The sequence below is a fragment of the Salvelinus alpinus genome, chromosome 32, assembly GCF_045679555.1.
Source record: "Salvelinus alpinus chromosome 32, SLU_Salpinus.1, whole genome shotgun sequence".
Taxonomy (NCBI): domain Eukaryota; kingdom Metazoa; phylum Chordata; class Actinopteri; order Salmoniformes; family Salmonidae; genus Salvelinus; species Salvelinus alpinus.
In genome coordinates this window covers 26522788-26546470 of record NC_092117.1, presented here as the reverse complement: position 1 = coordinate 26546470, position 23683 = coordinate 26522788, and the positions used below count along the sequence as shown (strand labels likewise).

Below are 23683 nucleotides of genomic sequence, written 5' to 3'. Positions count from 1 at the left end.
AGCATTCTTCCAAAGTTGTGGCAAAATGGCTTAAGGACATCAATGTCAAGGTATTGGAGTGGCCATCACAAAGCCCTGACCTCAATCCCATAGAAAATGTGTGGGCAGAACTGAAAAGCACGTGCGAACAAGGAGGCCTACAAACCTGACTCAGTTACACCAGCTCTGTCAGGAGGAATGGGCCAAAATTCACCCAACTTATTGTGGGAAGCTTGTGGAAGGCTTCCCGAAACGTTTGACCCAAGTTAAACAATTTAAAGGCAATGCTACCAAATACTAATTCAGTGTATGTTAACTTCTGACCCACTAGGAATGTGATGACAGAAATAAAAGCTGAAATAAATCATTCTCTCTACTATTATTCTGACATTTCACATTCTTAAAATAAAGAGGTGATCCTAACTGACCTAAAACAGGGAATTCTTACTAGGATTAAATGTCAGGAATTGTGAAAAACTGAGTTTAAATGTATTTGGCTAAGGTGTATGTAAACTTCCGACTTCAACTGTTTATGCAATCACACCTAAAGGTTATGAGTTCAAATCTTATCACAGACAACTTTAGCACTTTAGCTAATTAGCAACTTTTTAACTACTTACTACTTTTAGCTGCTTTACAACTACTTAGCATGTTAGCTAATCCTTCTCCGAACTCTAACCCTAACCTTAACCCTTTTAGCTAACCCTTAACCTAACCCTAAACTTAACCCTTTAACCTAACTCCTGAATTTAAACGTAACCTTAATCCTAACCTCTAACTCCTACCCTAGCTAATGTTAGCAAGATAACTAACAGTAGCCACCTAGCTAGAATTCGTAACATATCATATGTTTTGCAAATTCTTAAGATATTGGAAATTTTACAAATTCGTAACATATAATACGAAACTCCCATCAGCCCTCTCCCTCCCCCATGTCCCAACATACAGAATATCTGCCTCCAATAAAAAAATTACCAGGAATGTTCTCCTGCAACAGGGTGATCAAACTGTGACCAACACCTACGACCAGAGTTGTTTGTTGTTTCTCTGCTCTATTATGTTGTAGTCTACTGTGTGGTTTAAATGTGGGAGTTAATGTCTTGTAAAAATGTATTAGAACCACATTAAAGCTACAGTTTGGGATTTGGGAAGCTATTCAATGGTTATTTCAATTATGTATATCTACTTACCCATTGGTTTTTGAAGAATCTAACTTTTAAATGACTTATAAGGTTAGCACAACTGTCTGTCTTTATCATAACCCAAAATATATGGTGCTATTACTCCACTACAATTCTGTAAATAAACAATGTATAACTTCAAATCATGGTAACAACTACCTGTTGAATGTCATGGATTGTCATTCCTTGCATATAGAGCTCTGTCAAGGAATTTGAGACTGGTTACATTTCCCAAACCGCATCCCTCAGTTCTATACCAAAACAAGTGACGGGCAGCTGTTGTGTAATTTTTCCCAAAATGTAGCTTTTAAGACTGTGTTGTGTTGTGTTCTGAACCATGAACCACAAACCAAGGTTTTGATCTGAGGGTCTGTCTGTCGACTCCATCTCTGCACTGTGAGCTGAGCATCTGAGTCTAGTGCTAAGACCCTATGGCTAAATGTGGTGCATGACCCCTCTGCAGTCATTTATCTGTTTGTAATGATTACTATGTTCCAGCAGAGGGCCACAGCTCAGCAATGATTAAGCGCATTGGGTAAAAACTAGTTCATATGCAGAATGTAATAGTCTGTCTGCCACTGAGGGAGGCATGTTTACACCAACAGCAGCAGGAAGAGAGTTAGAAACAGGGATGTCTAAGTAGATAATGGGCAGCCAGCAATACAGTCATTCTCTTTGGTGCCTTGGTCCTTGACACATTTACACTCAGACACATACCCACACATGGCTCCTCATCTCTTACTGTCCCTCTCCCTCCTCTTCCTCATCTTTTTCAGACTCTTAGGTAAGGGTAATATGTTTCTATGAAGTGATTAAAGGCCCAATATAGCCGTTTTTATCTCAATATGAAACCATTATCTGGGTAATAGTACCTTGCTGTGATTGTTTTCAATTAAAATGGTCAAAAAAGAAACAAAAATAGTTTCTCAAGCAAGAATTTTCCTAGGACTGTCTGGGAGTGGTCTGAGTGTGGAGGGGAAAACTGAAAACTAGCTGTTATTGGCAGAGAAGTTTGGAACTATCTTTCTTATTCGTCTATCTACTAATTTACCGCCCAGTGATGTCATCAGGCAGCCCAAAAATCCATCCCACCAAAACAGGGTGAAATTTCAAGCAGTCTTTTCAAACAGCTCTTCCACTAAAATGCATCATCATCATTTTCACAATTTCACAGTATTAGCTCAAACCCCGGCATATGGAGATATTGAGTCATTTCATCTCACCGTCCAAAGGGAACTTACAGTATGCAGCCGGCATGCATATTTTCCCCGTTCTTTTCCACCTTCTCGCCATGAAATCATGTTAAGGAGGAAATCGGCGCCTTTGCACCCTGAATGGAAAATGTTTTAGGTACAAATCGTTCTACAGGGGATGCAAATGTATAGCCGACAGCATACGTTCCCTTTGGTTGGTAAGATGAAACAACTCAATATCGTAATCTGCCGACCTATGAGCTACTGTTGCATCTACAGCTGGTGTGTCTGTGTCTGTGAAGACAGGAGTCTCCATCACCATCCGATATTGCTCTGATCAGAAATACTTAAACCATGTGAAATACCAGTGTAAAGGAGATCATTTTGATAGTTGCTCCTTTGTTGTGCGCATTGACCATCCTAAGAACTGTGGTAAAGCCTCAATCTCTGACATCAACCAGCGAACCATCACTGTGTCCATGACTGATCTGGAGCCAGAGGACTCAGATATCAGATATCATGATACAATGGTTCTACCTATCTGTCACTCCAGGTAAGATCTATGCAACTCTTACAACTCAGTAATGCAGAATAGGTCGTTCTCAGTAATGATGAGACAATCAGAAATAGCCTGCTTTCACAAACTACTGTACATGACTGGTGTTCTTATTTCATATCCTGGTAACTGGTTCCTTTCCAGGTAACTGGTATCACTATTATTGTTGAAGTTCACCTGACCTGAGGAGTGTTGGTGTTTGTCTACGTTATGTTCTCTACCAATTGATGATAGTGATGATTTTGGAAGTAGTCGGTTGTTACAAAAACACTCAATAGAGGCTCCTGACACTAGAAGTCTGAAGTGTTGCAGGCTGGGTATTCCTTGGGTGGCATCCTGAGACAGATGGAACATCAGTGACATTATAGCAGGCCACTGCTACTGCAGAAGGAAAAGTAGTGAAGATAAGTTGACATGGAATTGAAAATCAACTGTTATTAAGACAATAGACAAAGATAACATTATACTTATTTATAAAGTATAATATATTTATACAATATATAAATCATATCAGTCGTTAACCAATGTAACTGTGCAAATCCAACATTTTTTTGTTGTCATTTTGCAGACAGTCTTATCCAAAGGAATTTACAGTAGTGAGTGGATACATTTTCTTTTAATGTCTGTACTGGTCCCCAAACCCACAACCCTGGCATTGCAAATTCCATGCTCTACCAACTGAGCCACACAGGATATGATTTTGTTACTTCATATTGCCATGCAATATAGGGAAATAACACACACACAACTGTTTAGTTTATTTAGTAAATATTTTCTTTAGTCTATTTTCTTAAAACTACATTGTTGGTTAAGGGCTTGTAAGTAAGCATTTCACGGTAAGGTCTGTTGTATTCGGCGCATGTGACAAATACATTTGTATTTATTTTATTTGAAATTATGCCCTTCAAGCCAATCAGAAACTAGTATTCAACTAGTATGCCATGGTATAATATAATATAATTTATATGACCTCAGTTTTAATATCAGTAATAAACTGCTCCCTGTGGTTGACCCTAGCACATATGCTCAGGTAGAAATGGGCCTTGTCCACTTTTCCATTGGCTATCAGCCACCTGGCAGACTATGGGACCCACCTTTGAGAAACACAAAATGAAGAAAAAGACATAGTTCACTTATAAGAGAATAGCCCTGACTGAGACATGTACGCCGAATTGTCTCCCTCGGAACAAAACAAATGTCTCTTGGTTCTAATAGTTCAAATGAAATTGAAGGAGAATATTACAGTTTTTATCCCCTTCACTTTTTGTTTCAGGAAATGCTCCATCAGCACTCTTCACCAGTAGTGTGTTCTCCTACCCTTGTATATATGCCCAAATACACAGTCGCCGAAAAATCATTTCAAAGTTGTTAGCTGAAGAGGTTTTTAAAGATGTTCTGCTTATCCTTGTTTGATCCAGCATTGCACTCATAGTGTTTGTAATATTGTGTAGAGCTCTTGTTGAGTGAGAAACACTCCCGGCTGTATGAACATGTATGCCTCCCCACTGGAGATGAGATCAGGGTTAAATTCCTGACTCCAGCCTTTCTCCACCCTGTCTACTTACCCATCTCTTTCTACAACTTTCTAATAAAGTATAAAAATGATGAAACAAACCAGTGTTGGAAACCTGTGTCCGTGCAATATACAAATATTTATTGAATGTGAATACTGATGTAGCCTATAGTTTGAATGTGAAGTCACTTCAAATACTGTATATCAACCACAGAGACAAGATTGGCTACAGAACCTACAAGGTGCATGCAACACGTTCCACTGGAATTGGTTTATTACAGAAGCAATGCTAGAATTACAAACTCAGCATGCTATAGCCACTCCGTACAACAGTTCTGAAGTCAGAAATATCATACCCTTGAAACAGTTTGAAACTTGTGTACAGTATGCGGCCCTAAACATAACACCTATGCAGTTAAGTAAATGTCTCAGTCACTGATCCAGCTCATTATTTTTCTGTGACTTCAGCAGGACCTCAGTTTTCTCCAGCGGTGAGACAAAGATGGGACTTCTGGAGAGAGAAGGACAATGTTTTGTTTATGTACATACCAGTCAAAAGTTTGGACACACCTACTCATTCAAGGGTTTCTCTTTATTTTTACTATTTTCTACATGGTAGAATAATAGTGAAGACATCAAAACTATGAAATAACACATATGGAATCATGAGTAACCAAAAAAGTGTTCAACAAATCAAAATATATTTTCTATTTGAGATTCTTCAAAGTAGCCACCCTTTGCCTTGATGACAGCTTTGCACACTCTTAACATTCTCTCAACCAGCTTCACCTGGAATGCTTTTCCAACAGTCTTGAAGGAGTTCCCACATATGCTAAGCACTTGTTGGCTGTTTTTCCCTCAATCTACTGTCCAACTCATCCCAAACCATCTCAATTGGGTTGAGGTAGGGTGATTGTGGAGGCCAGGTCATCTGATGCAGCACTCCATCACTCTCCTTCTTGGTCAAATAACACTTACACAGCCTGGAGGTGTGTTAGGTCATTGTCCTGTTGAAAAACAAATGATAGTCCCACTAAGCGCAAACCAGATGGGATGGTGGATCGCTGCAGAATGCTGTGGTAGCCATGCTGGTTAAGTGTGCCTTGAATTCTAAATAAATCACAGGCGGTGTCACCAGCGAAGCACCCCCACACCATCACGCCTTCTCGTCCATGCTTCAAGGTTGGAACCACACATGCGGAGATCATCCGTTCACCTACTCTGCGTCTCACAAAGACATGGCAGTTGGAACCAAAAATCTAAAATTTGGACTCATCAGACCAAAGGACAGATTTCCACTGGTCTAATGTCCATTGTTAGTGTTTCGTCTTATTGGTGTCCTTTAGTCATGGTTTCTTTGCAGCAATTCGACCATGAAGGCCTGATTCGCGCAGTCTCCTCTGAACAGTTGATGTTGAGATGTGTCTGTTACTTGAGCTCTGTGAAGCCTTTATTTGGGCTGCAATTTCTGAGGCTGGTAACTCTAATGAACTTATCCTCTGCCTTAGAGGTAACTCTGGGTCTTCCTTTCCTGTGGAGGTCCTCATGAAAGCCAGTTTCATCATAGCGCTTGACGGTTTTTGCGACTGCACTTGAAGAATCTTTCAAAGTTGTTGAAATTTTAGGTATTGACTGACCTTCATGTCTTAAAGTATTGATGGATTGTCGTTTCTCTTTGCTTATTTGAGCTGTTTTAGCCATAATATGGACTTGGTCTTTTACCAAATAGGGCTATCTTCTGTATACCACCTGTGGTCATCAGTGAAATGGGACACACCTGGGCTCTGGTGTGTCCCGGGGATAAATACACCTTTCCCCCATTTATTGAAGAGACTCTCCACCCTCTGGGGAGCCAGGCCCAGCCAATCAGAATTAGTTTTTCCCCACAAAAGGGCTTTATTACATACCGAAATACTCCTCAGTTTCATCAGCTTTCCGAGTGGCTGGTCTCAGACGATACTGCAGGTGAAGAAACCAGATGTGGAGGTCCTGGGCTGGTGTGGTTATACGTGGTCTGCGGTTGTGAGGCTGGTTGGACATATTGCCAAATTCTCTAAAATGACGTTGGAGGCAGCTTATGGTAGAGAAATTAATATTCAATTCTCTGTCATCAGCTCTGGTGGACATTCCTGCAGTCAGCATGTCAATTGCACGCTCCCTCAAAACTTGAGACATCTGTGGTATGTGTGTGACAAAACTGCACATTTTAGAGTGGCCTTTTATTGTCCCCAGCACAAGGTGCACCTGCGTAATGATCGTGCTGTTTAATCAGCTTGTTGATATGCCACACCTGTCAGGTGGATGGATTATCTTGGCAAAAGAGAAATGCTCACTAACAGGATAGTAAACAAATTTGTGTACCAAATGTTGACCATATGAAACATTTCTGGGATCTTTGAATTTGAACTCATGAAACGTGGGACCAACACTTTACTTGTTGCGTTTATATTTTTGTTCAGTATAGATAGCTACTTTCCACGCCGTTGCCGGACAGTAGTCTCGTCAAGTGGGAGCGAAGGGCACTGTGTACCGGTGTTGGTGCCGTTCATGCTCCCCTCATTGAGTAGTAGACTGTATGTTAACTCGGCAAAAAAAGAAACATCCCTTTTTCAGGACCCTGTCTTTCAAAGATAATTCGTAAAAATCCAAATAACTTCACAGATCTTCATTGTAAAGTGTTTAAACACTGTTTCCCATGCTTGTTCAATGAACCATAAACAATTAATGAACGTGCACCTGTGGAACGGTCGTTAAGACACTAACAGCTTACAGACGGTAGGCAATTAAGGTCACAGTTATGAAATCTTAGGACACTAAAGAGGCCTTTCTACTGACTCTGAAAAACACCAAAAGAAAGATGCCCAGGGTCCCTGCTCATCTGCGTGAACGTGCCTTAGGCATGCTGCAAGGAGGCATGAAGACTGCAGATGTGGCCAGGGCAATACATTGCAATGTCCGTACTGTGAGACGCCTAAGACAGCACTACAGGGAGACGGGATGGACAGCTGATCATCCTCGCAGCGGCAAACCATGTGTAACAACACCTGCACAGGATCAGTGCATCCGAACATCACACCTACGTGACAGGTACAGGATGGCAACAACAATTGCCCGAGTTACACCAGGAATGCACAATCCCTCCAGTGCTCAGACTGTCTGTAATAGGCTGAGAGAGGCTGGACTGATGGCTTGTAGGCCTGTTGTAAATGCAGGTCCTCACCAGACATCACCGGCAACAACGCCGCCTATGGGCACAAACCCACCGTCGCTGGACCAGACAGGACTGGCAAAAAGTGCTCTTCACTGACGAGTTGCGGTTTTGTCTCACCAGGGGTGATGGTCGGATTCGCGTTCATCATCGAAGGAATGAGCGTTACACTGAGGTCTGTACTCTGGAGCGGGATCGATTTGGAGGTGGAGGGTCCGTCATGGTCTGGGGCGGTGTGGCACAGCATCATCGGACTGAGCTTGTTGTCATTGCAGGCAATCTCAATGCTGTGCGTTACAGGGAAGACATCCTCCTCCCTCATGTGGTACCCTTCCTGCAGGCTCATCCTGACATGACCCTCCAGCATGACAATGCCACCAGCCATACTGCTCGTTCTGTGCGTGATTTCCTGCAAGACAGGAATGTCAGTGTTCTGCCATGGCCAGCGAAGAGCCCAGATCTCAATTCCATTGAGCACGTCTGGGACCTGTTGGATCGGAGGGTGAGGGCTAGGGCCATACCCCCCAGAAATGTCCGGGAACTTGCAGGTGCCTTGGTGGAAGTGTGGGGTAACATCTCACAGCAAGAACTGACAAATCTTAATGCAGCTGGTGGCCACACCAGATACTGACTGTAACTTTTGATTTTGACCCTCACTTTGTTCAGGGGCACATTATTCCATTTCTGTCACATGTCTGTGGAACTTGTTCTGTTCATACAAATATTTACACTTGTTAAGTTTGCTGAAAACAAATGCCGTTGACAGTGAGAGGACGTTTATTTTTTTGCCGGGTGCTGCAGACTGTTCTAGGGCCCTGTTTTTTTGCTGAGTTTATGTATGTAGTATCAAGGTGACATCTAAATGGTTATCAATATTACTTATTTCTTGTGTGGGCTGCAATCCTACTTGAAATAAAATCATGTGAGAGAAAAAAATTGCCACTTATCTGCCACCGGCAACAAGACTATGATACCCAGTAGGAAGCACTTCAAGTCAACAGGCACAACACTGGAGCACTGACTGACGGCTTAAAGCCAATTCATGCTTGATCTGAAAATGTGGTCGGAGGCTCCGTATGAAGGGTGTGACACAATTCTGGAGCTTCCAGAGGTATGCTGTGGCCAAATTGAGCTCTGTACCGCATCGCCGTGCGCCTCCCAAATTGTGTAACAATGTGGAGGGTCCCATATAGCTCCGTATTGACATGATTGTTTGGTGGGAGGTCCTGTATAAACACAAACTCACTTCCTCTATAACTTCCTTCACAACAGCTCTGCTCTGCTCAGCGAAGCTCAAGAAGTATACATGCCCTGACTTCTGCAGAGGACGTACAACGCTGTACGGCAACTGCAGAAGTCAGATTTACCACTCAGAGCCTTTTAATTTCGACTCGTAGTGCAGCCCAATCAGCCATGCAAACAGTCTTGAGTGACAACAAAGCTGCCCAATTAGCTGATTCTCTTTTCATACACCCACTCCTTTCAACACATCCACTCACGCATACTCCTGTCACCATATTGGGCTGAAGTTACCCATACTCCTTTTGCCATATTGAGCTACCCATATTTGCATGATTGGACAATAAAACTCACAGGGCTGAGCTGTTTTATACTAGTTTGCATGGTTTTGTCACGCCCTGACCCTGGAGAGCCTTTTTGTGTCTCTGTTTGGTTTGGTCGGGGTGTGATTTGGGGTGGGCATTCTATGTTTTGTTTTTCTATGATTTTGTATTTCTATGTTTTGGCCGGGTATAGTTCTCAATCAGGGACAGCTGTCTATCGTTGTCTCTGATTGGGAACCATACTTAGGTAGCCCTTTTCCCTCCTTTCTTTGTGGGAAGTTGACTTTGTTTATGGCACATTGCCTTTAGCTTCACGGTTTGTTTTGTAGTGTTTATTGTTTTGTCGGCGTATTCACTTAAATAAAGGAATAGGTACGCTCACCACGCTGCACCTTGGTCCAGTTCTTTCAACGGCCGTGACCGGTTTAGTCCTGCTCTATGCAACTGTAGGCCTAAACTTGTCAGCTATTGTGTTTATTGATTAATTGCAGTTAATCATTTTGAATGGAAAAAGTCTAGGTAACAAATGGGCTATAAATACACAACGTTACCGCTTTGTTTACCCTGGCTAGAGGGACAGGGCGCATAGAATGCTAGACTATGCAGCTGCTGTTAGTAGCCTACAGTTGATCAGACTGAAAAATATTATATTTTTCATGCAATGAAACATGTCAGATCGCTGATGTTTAGGTGTAGAGTGCTACATTTATGGAATAGTTTTTGCTTGTGTCTGTCAGGAGTGATGTGTTATCACACTTGCTTAACAAATTCCGGAGGAAAGCAGAGAGCGCGCCTTGAGCTTTGTGCTTGTGCCCATCTCGCACGACCTGCGATTTCCGTGAATCTGATTGGTCAAGACATGCAAAGAGCCTGCAGCAGCACTTTGATGTAAAGGACAGAGAAATTGAGTTGACAAATCGGTCTGAAGAACAACCCTATGCCTGTCTTTTTAATGCATCAATATATTTAATAAAACTAAATCAAACCGATAGAAAAGTGCTGTTGCAAATCCCTTACAATAAAAGATTGCTGTTTTGAAACTGCAGTAAAAGTGCAGTAACCTCATTCAACTGTGGTATTTTGGACGCAGTATTTGCAGAATAACTGCAGTTATACTGCACTCTAACTGCAGTTACACAGCAAAATTACTGCAGTAAAAAAACAGTGTTATTTTTTATGCAGTATTTACAGCATAATGCAGTTATACTGCACTTTAACTGCAGTGTAGTTATACTGCAATACACAGTTATACCACTGTCTTCCTGGCGGCCCTGGAAGACAGTGGTGTAAAGTAAAGTACAAATACTTTGAAGTACGAACGTTGTACATACTATTTATATTTTTTGACGACTTTTACTTTTACTCCCCTATTTCCAAAGAAAGTATGTACTTTTTACTCCCATACATTTTCCCTGACACCTAAAAGTACTCATTACATTTTGAATGCCAATTCAAGCACTTATCATGAGAACATGTGGTCATCCAGTTTCAACTGTTCACCGGACGTGCTACCTGTCCCAGACCTGCTGTTTTCAACTCTCTAGAGACAGCAGGTGCGTTAGAGATATTCTGAATGATCGGCTATGAAAAGCCAACTGACATTTACTCCTGAGGTGCTGACCTGTTGCTCCCTCGACAACCACTGTGGTTATTATTATTTGACCCTGCTGGTCATCTATGAACATTTGAACATCTTGGCCATGTTCTGTTATAATCTCCACCCGGCACAGCCAGAAGAGGACTGGCCACCCCTCATAGCCTGGTTCCTCTCTAGGTTTCTTCCTAGGTTGCGGCCTTTCTAGGGAGTTTTTCCTAGCCACCGTGCTTCTACACCTGCATTGCTTGCTGTTTGGGGTTTTAGGCTGGGTTTCTGTACAGCACTTTGTGACATCAGCTGATTTAAGAAGGGCTTTATAAATACATTTGATGGATTGATTGATCCCTGCTGCCTCTGATCTGGCAGACTTACTAAACACAAATGCTTTGTTTGTAATTGATGTCTGAGAATTAGAGTGTTCCCCTGGCTGTCCGTAAATAAATCAAAAACAAGAAAATTGTGCCATCTGTTTTGCTTAATATAGGGAATTTGAAATGATTTATTGCAATTACATTTACTTTGGATACTTAAGTATATTTAAAAACAAACACTTTTAGACTTTTACTCAAGTAGTATTTTACTGGGTGAATATCACTTTTACTTGAGTCATGTTCTGTTAAGATATCTTTACTTTTACTCAAGTAGTATTTTACTGGGTGAATATCACTTTTACTTGAGTCATGTTCTGTTAAGATATCTTTACTTTTACTCAAGTAGTATTTTACTGGGTGAATATCACTTTTACTTGAGTCATGTTCTGTTAAGATATCTTTACTTTTACTCAAGTAGTATTTTACTGGGTGAATATCACTTTTACTTGAGTCATGTTCTGTTAAGATATCTTTACTTTTACTCAAGTATGACCATTTGGTACTTTTTCCACTACTGCTGGTATATACTGTAACAGCGGGTTACAAATTACACTGACAATCTTTGTGAAGTCGGCTGGTTTACCTTTTTTTTGTTTGTTCAATGTCCTCAATGGTCTCTGGCAGCCTTGCATTGTGGGTTTCTGGGAGAAGGAAGGCCACCAGACCAGACAGAATGGACACACAACAGATGATGACTTCAGGGAGGGGCTTCCACACGTCCTCCAATAGAATGATGAGGGGTGCTATGGACACGCCCAACCGAGCCATGAAGTTATTGTAACCCAACCCATTTTGTCTGTTAGGGGGAAAATGTTGATAGTGAGACTCAGAAAACTCCTGCTGAGACTGAAGCTGTCCTAATATGGACACCGTACATTGCATTCCATAGGTCTCCCTTGAACAATAGGTATTTTGACCTCAATGGGACAACATGGTAAAATAAAGGTTACATTTATTTTATTTTTGTTAGTATTTTTTGTTATGCAGCCTGAGCAACTCTCACAGCTCCCCTGACGCACTGTCTTTGCTGATAAATACTTTGTTGAGGGAAAATGTACTTGATACGATTGTGATGTGTTGTTGTCTCACCTAGCTATCTTAAGATGAATGCACTAATTGTCAGTCGCTCTAGCTAAGAGCGTCTGCTAAATGACTAAAATGTCAATGTAAAATGTTAAATAAAGCATGCTTCAGTTTGAGGAAATGAACTCTAATAGTGTTTCACTGTGAAAATGCACTGGTAAATCTGACCTTACGACCGTAGGGTAGAGTTCAGCTGTATACAAGATGACAGTGGTGAAGGAGGCCTCTGATAGGCCTTTCCCAAGCACAGCGACGATGGTGCGAACATGCCACTGACCTGAACAGAGGAACAAAACAACAGATCCTGAGAATTACACTGTCATCTCTCAAACACTGACGAAAAAAAGGCCAAATAATAAACATCCCTTACTGTCCAATTTACTCCACATAATCATCTAGGAATTCATTTTGGGTTACACTTTAATATAAACGTTCATAAGCATTTATAAACTTTTTATACAATATTAATAAATATATATTTCTTTATTCATATCATTTCTTTGCATAGAAGCATTATAAGCATTATAATTCATAATTAATTTACAACCTTTATGATCATTTATAAAGCAATAATAATGGCCTATTTATGTAGTCACCTTTGGGCACAAAGATGTTGATGGCGATGCAGGTTCCCGTTAGCAGAAGGGTGCCTGCCTGGCAGTGTTTCCGACCAATGGTATCGAGACAGAAGTAGACGACCATCTTGGCGGGCACCTCGATGGCAGAGTAGATGAAGTGGGTGAGGTAGACATTCAGGCCAAACCCTGTAATGTTTAAACTGATGCCATAGTATGTTGAGGCCACGCCATACCTGTGAGGAGAGAACACAATGACATCTACGTTGCGTTTGTCATAAGTTGCACCTCTGTCACTCGGTCGCATCATGCCATTGTTATGAACGTTCTCAAGCCGCCCTCTATAGCAGTGCCCTAAAGTCATGATAAGCCCAGTCATTCTGGGAGGCTAATGACTGTAATGACTGGAAATACGATGACATTGCCAAAGTAGTCAATGAGGAATACATTATGTTTGACTTGATAAAGATAAAAGATAACTCACAGACACATAAGGACACTTTCTACAGAAACAGATTAATCAAGAGCTCTATCCAATCAGATCTGCTTTCGCCGACATCCGCATTGCAGGGGTGTCGGAGGTGGAACTGCGTTAGACCTGTCAAATCACCCAAGTGGCTTCCGGCATTATACCTAAAGCGGACATTGCCATTGGCTGCATTAACAGAAATCCCATGCAGCCTTGTTTACAAGTTCAAACACTGGAATGTGAGATGTAATTTACACTTCGATTAGGATGATAAAAATCTTTATTATTTAGTGTTATGATTTTTCAATTTGAGCATAATTATTTCTATATAGCCTACACTTTCTTGTTCTAATCTTCTAACGCGAGTGGGGCGGTTGTGGCTTCATGACAATCATTGCAAGGGCAGCTACTCACGATTTTACAGCTCCAAGGCAGTTCCACCTCTGACACTGCCAAAACATCAGCTATGCGGGTGTGTGCTATCGCTGGTTAACGCTTGATCTAATTGAATCTAGGCCTAAAACTAGTCCTGTATTAAGAAGCACTTTCAATGGAGATTCTTCATTGGTTTGTGTACTGTATGGGCCGCAAACCAGTCTATACAGTACCGGTCCCTACAGCCCAAACCAGTCCATACAGCCCAAACCAGTCTATACAGTACCAGTCCATACAGCCCAAACCAGTCCATACAGCCCAAACCAGTCTATACAGCCCCAAACCAGTCCATACAGTACCGGTCTATATAGCCCAAACCAGTCCATACAGTCCAAACCAGTCCAAACCAGTCCATACAACCCCAAACCATACAGTACAGTACCGGTCCATACAGCCCAAACCAGTCCATACAGTACTGGTCCATACAGCCTCAAACCAGTCTATACAGTACTGCAAACCAGTTCATACAGTACCAGTCCATACAGCCCCAAACCAGTCTATGCAGTACTGCAAACCAGTCCATACAGTACCAGTCCATACACCCGCAAACTAGTCGATACAGTACCAGTCCATACAGCCCCAAAACAGTCTATACAGTGCTGCAAAACAGTCCATACAGCCCCAAACCAATCTATACAGTACTGCAAACCAGTCCATACAGTACCGGTCCATACAGCCCCAAACCAGTCCATACAGTACTGCAAACCAGTCCATACAGCCCCAAACCAGTCCATACAGTACTGCAAACCAGTCCATACAGCCCCAAACCAGTCCATACAGTACCGGTCCATACAGCCCCAAACTAGTCTATACAGTACCAGTCCATACAGAGGAAGATATACTCACCACACTATGCCTGTTATTAGAGCCAGATATACTCACCACACTATGCCTGTTAGTAGAGCCAGATATACTCACCACACTATGCCTGTTATTAGAGCCAGATATACTCACCACACTATGCCTGTTAGCAGAGCCAGATATACTCACCACACTATGCCTGTTAGTAGAGCCAGATATACTCACCACACTATGCCTGTTAGCAGAGCCAGATATACTCACCACACTATGCCTGTTAGTAGAGCCAGATATACTCACCACACTATGCCTGTTAGTAGAGCCAGATATACTCACCACACTATGCCTGTTAGCAGAGCCAGATATACTCACCACACTATGCCTGTTAGTAGAGCCAGATATACTCACCACACTATGCCTGTTAGTAGAGCCAGATATACTCACCACACTATGCCTGTTAGTAGAGCCAGATATACTCACCACACTATGCCTGTTAGTAGAGCCAGTCTTCTCATCTTTGGGGTCCTCACCAGGTCCAGGTAGGAGTAGGTCTTGTTATGGTTGTCCATGCCAACCACATCAGACAGGTGCTAAGCAGTATGGGAGAGAGGCTAAGTTAGTTTATTTTTAATTATTTAACCAGGTAAGTTGACTGAGAAAACATTCTCATTTACAGCATGGGGAATAGTTACAGGGGAGATGAATGAGCCAATTGTAAACTGGGGATGATTAGGTGACGGTATGAGGGGCAGATTGGGAATTTATCCAGGACACCAGGGTTAACATTCCTACTCTTATGATAAGTGCCGTGGGATTTTTAGTGACCACAGAGAGTCAGGACACCCATTTAACGTCCCATCCAAAAGACAGCACCCTACACAGGGCAATGGTAGTTTTTTTTAGACCAGAGGAAAGGGTGCCTCCTACTGGCCCTCCAACAGAATCTGGTCTTCCATCCAGGGACCAACCCTGCTTAGCTTCAGAAGCAAGGCAGCAGTGGGATGCAGGGCGGTATGCTGCTGGCTTGGGATAGTTAGTTCCAGTGTGTTACATTTATGGCTAGTGTATACTCCACATACAGTACCAGTCAAAACTTTGGGCACACCTACTCATTCCAGGGTTTTTCTTTATTTTTACTATTTTTGACATTGTAGAATAATAGTGAAGACATAAAAACTATGAAATAAGTTTCACCAGCAATGTCACACCAGGTGACACCAGCAACAGTGTCACCAGCAAAGCACCCCCCCCCTCGCTTCACACCTCCTCTTCCATGCTTCACGATGGGAACCACATATCCGGAGATCATCCATGCACCTACTCTGCATCAACAGACACGTCTGTTGGAACCAAAAATCTCAAATTTGGAGTCATCAGACCAAAGGGCAGATTTCCACCGGTCTAATGTCCATTGTTTGTGTTTCTTGACCCAAACAAATCTCTTCTTCTTATTGATGTCCTTTAGTAGTGGATTCTTTGTAGCAATTCGATCATGATGGCCTGATTCACACAGTCTCCTCTGAACAGTTGATGTTGAGATGTGTCTGTTACTTGAGCTCTGTGAAGACTTTATTTGGGCTGTAATTTCTGAGGTGCAGCTAACTCTAATGAACGTATCTTCTGCAGCAGAGGTAACTCTGGGTCTTCCTTTCCTGTAGTCACGAATCCCGCTTCCTGAATCTGTTTTTGCCGGTGTTCTGTCCTGGAGTGTTTTTCCGGTGTCCTGGAACGCACCCTGTCTGGTTGCCGGGCGACGTAGCTAGTTGGGAGATCTCTGATTACCCGCACCTGTATCCCATCAGCTATCTGCACACCTGGTCCTGATCATCACCCATCCACTTCATAAGCTCTGACCTGACATCCATTCCCTGCCGGATCGTTAGCCATGAACAGTATGTTGTGCCAGCGTATCAGCCTCCAGTTTGATAGTTTGTTTTGTTGTTTTGTACGTCTTGCTTGCCTTGAACTTACCTCCGTTTTTTTCTGTCTACAGTCATTCACCCGGAACACGCATCCCATCCCTACCTGGTCGTCGGTGACTTCAGTTACTTCCTTGGATCTGCTTACTCAATTCCATCAACTCACCTCCGCTGCCCGCTCCGCTACTTGGATTTTTCTATCACTACATTTACACTTGTAAATAAATACTCACCTTCGTCTTACTCTCCTTGTCCTGGTCTGCTTCTGGGTTCTACTTTAGAGAATCGTGACACCTGTGGAGGTCCTCATGAAAGCCAGTTTCATCATAGCGCTTGATGGTTTTTGTGACTGCACTTGAAGAAACTTTCAACGTTCTTGAAATTTTCCGGATTGACTGACCATGTCTTAAGTAATGATGGACTGTCGTTTCTCTTTGCTTATTTGTGTAGTTTTTGCCATAATATGGACTTTGTCTTTTACTAAATAGGGCAATCTTCTGTATACCACCCCTAACATGTCACAACATAACTGATTGGCTCAAACGCATTAAGAAGGAAAGAAATTCCACAAATGAACTTTAACAAGGCACACCTGTTAATTGAAATGCATTCTAGGTGACTACCCCATGAAGCTGGTTGAGAGAATGCCAAGAGTGTGCAAAGCTGTCATCAAGGCAAAGGGTGGCTACTTGAAGAATCTCAAATATAAAATATCAAATGCATTTTGATTTGTTTAACATTTAGTTGGTTACTACATGATTCCATATGTGTTATTTCATAGTTTTGATGTCTTCACTATTAGTCTACAATGTAGACAATAGTCAAAATAAAGCAAAGCCCTTGAATGAGTAGGTGTGTCCAAACTTTTGACTTGTACTGTATATTTGTGCTTCAAACCTATGCTCTTTCTAACACCTCATAACTCTAATAAAGCTGTATAAATGATTGCATGCCATGTGCATTTTTGAATAAGAGTAATTATTAGCAGTAAATACTAGCAACTGAAAATTGTTGCATTTACCTCAAGTTTGATTTTGGACGTGAAGTCCTTTCTGTTGTTAAAACGAGCACATTTCTCCAGGTAAAGATGGGCTCTTTCCACTTTGCCATTGGCTATGAGCCACCTGGCAGACTCAGGGAGCCACCTGCAGTGATGATGAACCATTACAATGGGTCAAAGCACAATAATAACCAGTTCCCTGCATAATGTAGTGAATTTGGAGTGTAGCCTCAAATCCTGCCTCAAACTTGGGTTCCTGTGACTCGCAGTTCAACACTTCAACTGTTATGCCAAGAAGTGGTCCGACCCTCTTGAAGAGGCCACTAAGGACCTTGTCCTAAGGTCACTACAATACTGTAGTGAACTATATTTAAGCAATAAGGCCCGAGGGTGTGTGGTATAGAGAGTGCCTGAATACAGCCCTTAGCCGTGGTAAATTGGCCATATAACACAAACCACAGAGGTGCGTTATTGTTATTATAAACTGGCTACAAATGTAACTACAACAGTAAAAAATACATGTTTTGTCATACCCGTGGTATGCGGCCTCATATACCACGGCTTTCAGCCAATCAGCATTCAGGGCTCGAACCACCCAGTTCATATTATACAGTAGTTTACTGTATGTGATGCAAAATTTGGAATGTGCATTATTCAGGTGAGTTCTTCTACCCCATGGTGGTGGGTGGGGCTGGTTACACATGTATAGATATGCATCTTCGTCTGCATCGGTATCATGCTGTATCAAAAACATGTCAAATCCAGATATCCATTGATATGTTTAGGATATGGTCCAGATATCACCCAGTGTATTCTTACCACCAAGTGATGATAGCCAAGCCCAGGGGTGCAGAGACAGCTATCATTAGCATCCGCCAATCATTCACTTGATACGCAATGCCCGCTAGCATCATGTTGCCAAACGACCAGGCCATGCTGCCCGTTATACCTATTAATGCCCGGTGCTTAATGTCCACCCACTCCAAACCTTGAAAGAATGTAAATAGAGTTAAAAAATGTTTTAACAATATTGTTGGGTTTCACTTTACATTAAGTTTGTCTTATACCTCCGTAACAACACTAACTACACTATTAAATACACTGTATTAACATGTTGTTAGGTAATACTTTTATAGCTGCATTTAATTAAATTGCTTAGCAATGGAGTCTAACATTTTGTTCATATGAAATCTATAGAGCTTAGCTTACTGAGAACGGTCGAGATGATGCTGATGCCTGTAAGTCCAAAGCCAGTAAAGAATCTCATCACTCCGAACATGGTATAGGAGTTAGAGAACGCACTGGCAAATCCAAATACCATGGATATGGTATAGGACACCAATAGCATAGGCTTCCTCCCAAACCTGGAAAAGAGCATTCAAGAAACATAGCCACGAATAAATAATTCAATGTAAAGAAAGAATGTAGATATCAGGTATTGGGGTAAAATGACCTACTTGTCAGTGAGGGTACCAAAGGCTATAGCTCCAATCATCACGCCAACAAAGAAAATGGTGGCTGTGGCTTTATTCATGCCTTTTCTGTCACAGACAAGGTCCCACTTTATAGAAAGAGGAGCAATGATAGTGACAGTCAAGAAAGCATGCATTCACAATTCCTATTACATGTACCAGTTGAAGAGGATAATAATAATAATGATAATAGTATGTTACTTAAAGTGGGGACAATATCTAACCAGTGAAATTCTGATTGAATAAATGGGCACAGAATTGCATGTAATGTGACTATAACAACAAACCAGGGAATTTGAAAATAATTGACTAACTCTGAGGGGTCTCATTTAAAACCCTTTTCTCTCTTAATTGTCTTACAGAGTTCTCAATTTTGTTCTGTATTGTGTTCATGGGTCAAGACACTGTATAATTTGCTCAAAGCCTTGGTTAATACAAAATGACATGAATCTGCTGGTCGTAGGTCGGGGGGCCGGAACATCATTATAATCATTAATGTACTGCAAATAGACCACAATTAAGACCAAACGGGCAAGAAGTCTACATTTCATTTGACAATATCATAATCGTTTCATACCTTGATTATATTGAGACAGGATCGATCATACACTGTTTGTCTCTCTATTTAATCATGGGAATACTTGGGAATGGAAATGCCAACGTAAAATAATTTTGAGTTGAATTCCTTTTTTCATTTTAATTTAGAAAACTTTTGGGGTCAAATAAAATCGCTTGCAGGACGAATTTGGTCAATGGGCCGCCTATTGCCTTCCTCTGCTTTATTCCTTTTATCTTGTCAACCTTTGTAATTTGCTTTGGCCTTTGAACCATTAGCATCAGCTATCCATCACTCAACTGATACCATTGGAAGTATTTTACCTCTGTTGCCATAGTGGATTTGAAGGTGCTGTTGTCATATGCCCATCCATTCTGACAGGGGACTGTAACTAGGTCACTGTCATTGGAGTTGGCCAGGATGTGGAACTGGGGCTCTGGGAACATCTTACAGGAGCTTGGAGTTCCATCTTCCTGTACTGGAACGCTGACAGTCAGTCTCTGCTCCTGAGTCAGATTCCCAAAGAGGCCGCCATCATCCAGAGCGCTGAGGTCACAGTGGTGAGAGGGTACGGCGGCAATGAAGTTATTCAGCAGGAAGTGAAACGGTAGTATCACTCGAGGGACACAGAGCAGAGTGACGATCAGCACCTGAAACCATCCACAGCCATCGATCTCCTCTAGAATGTTTTCAAACTTCATCCTCACGCTTGGGCAAGAGGGTGATCCTTTGCAATACAGCTAAAAGTGGAAGAGAATCAATTTAATTTAAGCCATGCAGAAAAATGACACATACCCTACTGTGTTGTTTGTATGCAGTCTGCAATGAGGAAAATGTGAGTGCGCTAATGTGGAGGTAGGATCTTAAATTGGTCACCCTGATCCAGGAGAACTTTCCTTGTTGTGTATTTGAGGTTTCAAAATTAAAAAGGCATCTGAAGTTTGTAATTTCCACAAAAAATGTATCAACCCCTACAAAAATGTCCATTAACTAAAGCTCTAAGCTGTTGGGGAGGGGGGGGGGGGGGGGTTGTAGAGCAAACGGTTCGCACACTACAGACAGAAGTTGGCATATCAGCTTTACCGACTTCAGACGAGTCCCGTGGGCTTATGGGGGTTTTACCGTACAGACGTTTTCGTGAGAAGACCGATTTTCGGGATTTCTCAGTCTGACAAACATTGCTGTAGCTCGGCCTCCTTCCATGCAGATGCATAAGGCTGACAAATGTGGATGCGATGGATTGAGAAGCAGTCCATGCAACAAAATATCTATTTTTAGCTTAAACTGACAGATTTTGATGGGGGTTTATTGTATTATGTTACTTAGATTGACACACACGCACTCTTAAGGATTTAATTATAATCCACATAAGAATTCACATTTCCTGTTGCTGCAGGAATATTTTCCTGCTGTAGCAAACTGGCCAAATTAAGATCCTACATCTGTATTCATCCACAGAGCTTGAGAGAATTAAATCATTTAGGACTTACTTAGTAGAGGTCTTGGGTCAAGAGAGGGTGGGCGAGAGACTCTTCTGGCCAGTACTTCCCTCTAGCAGTGGGACCACAGACAACTCTCGGCACAGGTTGAAGTCTTGAGTCCTAAGAGCTAGCCTGCCTTCTGATGTCCTCTCTACTGGAAACACGTCCTTCTCAGGTAGAAACACCTCCACTGGCTTTCCAACAGAAGTAGAAGTAGATAAGTCTCTAAGTCACCTTCGATAAGCTTTGAGGAAATATGTTCCCAGACCCCAGATAACCAAAATGGGAAACAAAGTTTATGCCACTTCCAGACTCAATCACACTCCCCCTCTCTCCACACCTCCCGACCCCCTGCGCTGGGAGCAGAGTTCAGAAACTAGACTGTTGTGTTAGCTGACAGCTGGACCAGTGTGAGGCAAGCACATTGGCCAAGAGCTGAGCTGTTCTGATTGGAGAGGTGTGACAAACATTTTATAATTTGTTTATATTATATTTTTTTGTCACAAGATATTGGTACGTTGATACACTGTTGACATTGTGCATAAGTCAATATAGTTCATTGTCCACACACACAATGTTTTTCTTTTGAGTGTTTTCACATTCTTGTAATAAATATGCTGTGATACAGAAAAAAGTAGGTACTGACACCAAAGCCTCCTTTACACCTTGTGCTAACATGTGGGTTTTGTGATCTGATCACTATGATCCAATCACTATCTGATAAAGGTTTGTCACGTATTCACATTGTATTCAAATTTCTCTCTTATGCGTCCACCGTGTTGGCATTGTTACCAGACTATCTGGTGCCTCTTTGCATGCAAACGAATTAGGAATTAACCCAACTTTGATGGCTTAAACACACGTTTTTGCTACCATTCATCATTTCTAAACTATAATTAATTTTAATTGCAGAATGCAGGCTTCAATATTCTAAACTCAAATCACTGCCACAAAACTTACAGAATGTTAAAACTGAAAGATTTTGAGAGCTTAAAAAACGATTATATGGCTTATGATCATATAGTACTTACTACAGCTTACTATACTAGCCCACTATAACCCACTATAATAACTCCAAGACTACAAACCACCCCAAAATAGGTCACAATAACTAATACAAAGCCTATGAAAACCCTATTACTACCATTACTACTTCTACCATTACTACTGCCATTACTACCACTAATACCACTACTAATACTATTTCACAACCATACATACTTCAAGACTAGCAAGCACACCACATTTACTTCAGTTAAAGTCCTTTTCTAGTTGACAGATATTCTTTCAAAATAATACAAATGTATTTATTTTAAGACAATTACTGATGCCATATGTCATTGGTGGCACATGTCAATGATTTTAGAGGCCGGTACTATGATGATTTAAAGGGTGTGAACATGCAGATATATATAGATATACTGTATATCCTCAATTAAAATAATTAAATATACACTGAGTTTACAAAACATTAAGAACACCTTCCTAATATTTAGTTGCAATATTGACTTGCATTGAGTTCTTCGGGGCATGGACTCTACAAGGTGTTGAAAGCGTTCCACAGGGATGCTGGTCCATGTTGACTCCAGTGCTTCCCACAGTTGTGTCAAGTTGGCTAGATGTCCTTTGGGTTGTGGACCATTCTTTATACACACAAGAAAACGTGAGTGTGAAAAACCCAGCAGTGTTCTCGTTCTTGACACAAACTAGTGCGATTGGCACTTACTACCATACCCCGTTCAAAGGCACTTAAATCTTTGTCTTGCCCCTTCACCGTCTGAACGGCACATATACACAATCCATGTATCCTGTCTCAAGGCTTAAAAATCATTCTTTAACCTGTCTCCCCTCCTTCATCTACACTGATTGAAGTTGATTTAACAAGTGACATCAATAAGGGATCATCGCTTCACACTCAATATATATTCAATTTATACAAATATATTAACACACAAATATGAACCAGTAGTACGCATCACATAAAAGTATGTTTGATCTCAAGCACTGTGTGTATGTTAACTCTTCTCTTCTCAGGAAGCTATGGGCCAATCTATATTTATCAAGATTGTTTTTGTTTCCATTGAATATGTTTGACTATAAAACCTACAGACACTGAAGTAATCATCTAACTGAACTGAGGTTTCCATATTGACCATTGAGAATGTATGTGGTTCTGTGCTAAACAATGAGAATGTAGAGTACATGTTAATGTAAGTTGAAATAATACAGTATAAGAGATGTAAAACTCAGGTCTTGGTATGGTGTTCATTTGAAACCTTCAGTTGATGTATCATTAAAGAGGTTGAACCTGGAAGAACTGTCCGAGATTCCTTGAGTTGTATCCTCACTCCTTTACAAGTCTGACCTCATTATTTGGTCAACAGTAGTTTACTGTTTGCTTTACTCAGTGAATTCGCTTGACATGCTCATGGATTATGGCATTGGATCAATGCTGCTTTTGTTCCACAGCCAAGGAGACACACAAATTACATGTTTGTCTTCAAAAGAGAACTCGTCTTTAGAAGAGTAAAAGGGTCCTGTATTCTTGAGTTCTAAATTAAACAGCTGCACACACTCCTGTACTTCAAATAAAATGTTTGGATGGATGTGTGCATTACTTTAGAACTAGCTATTTTATTAATCATCTGAAGCACTGCCAAGGATTGGATTTATTGCTTGGACAGCAGTTCCAAAATAGATAAAAAAGAAGTTGATGGCCACTTGAACACCATGGT

The 23683-nt window shown here is 41.4% G+C and overlaps 1 protein-coding gene across 1 annotated transcript; it reads right to left on the bottom strand.

Moving 5' to 3' along the window:
- Positions 1-4540: 4540 nt before the first annotated feature.
- On the bottom strand, positions 4541-21268 carry LOC139562355 (solute carrier family 22 member 7-like). Its single transcript, XM_071380029.1, has 11 exons — positions 20958-21268; positions 19791-20207; positions 18897-19000; positions 18649-18803; positions 18259-18427; positions 17461-17584; positions 15001-15110; positions 12840-13054; positions 12412-12520; positions 11744-11956; positions 4541-4933 (listed from the first exon to the last, which is right to left on the bottom strand). The coding sequence occupies exons 2-11, from the start codon at positions 20166-20168 to the stop codon at positions 4855-4857; spliced, it is 1656 nt and encodes a 551-aa protein (XP_071236130.1). The 5' UTR covers positions 20169-20207; positions 20958-21268; the 3' UTR covers positions 4541-4854.
- Between the last annotated feature and the right edge of the window lie 2415 nt (positions 21269-23683).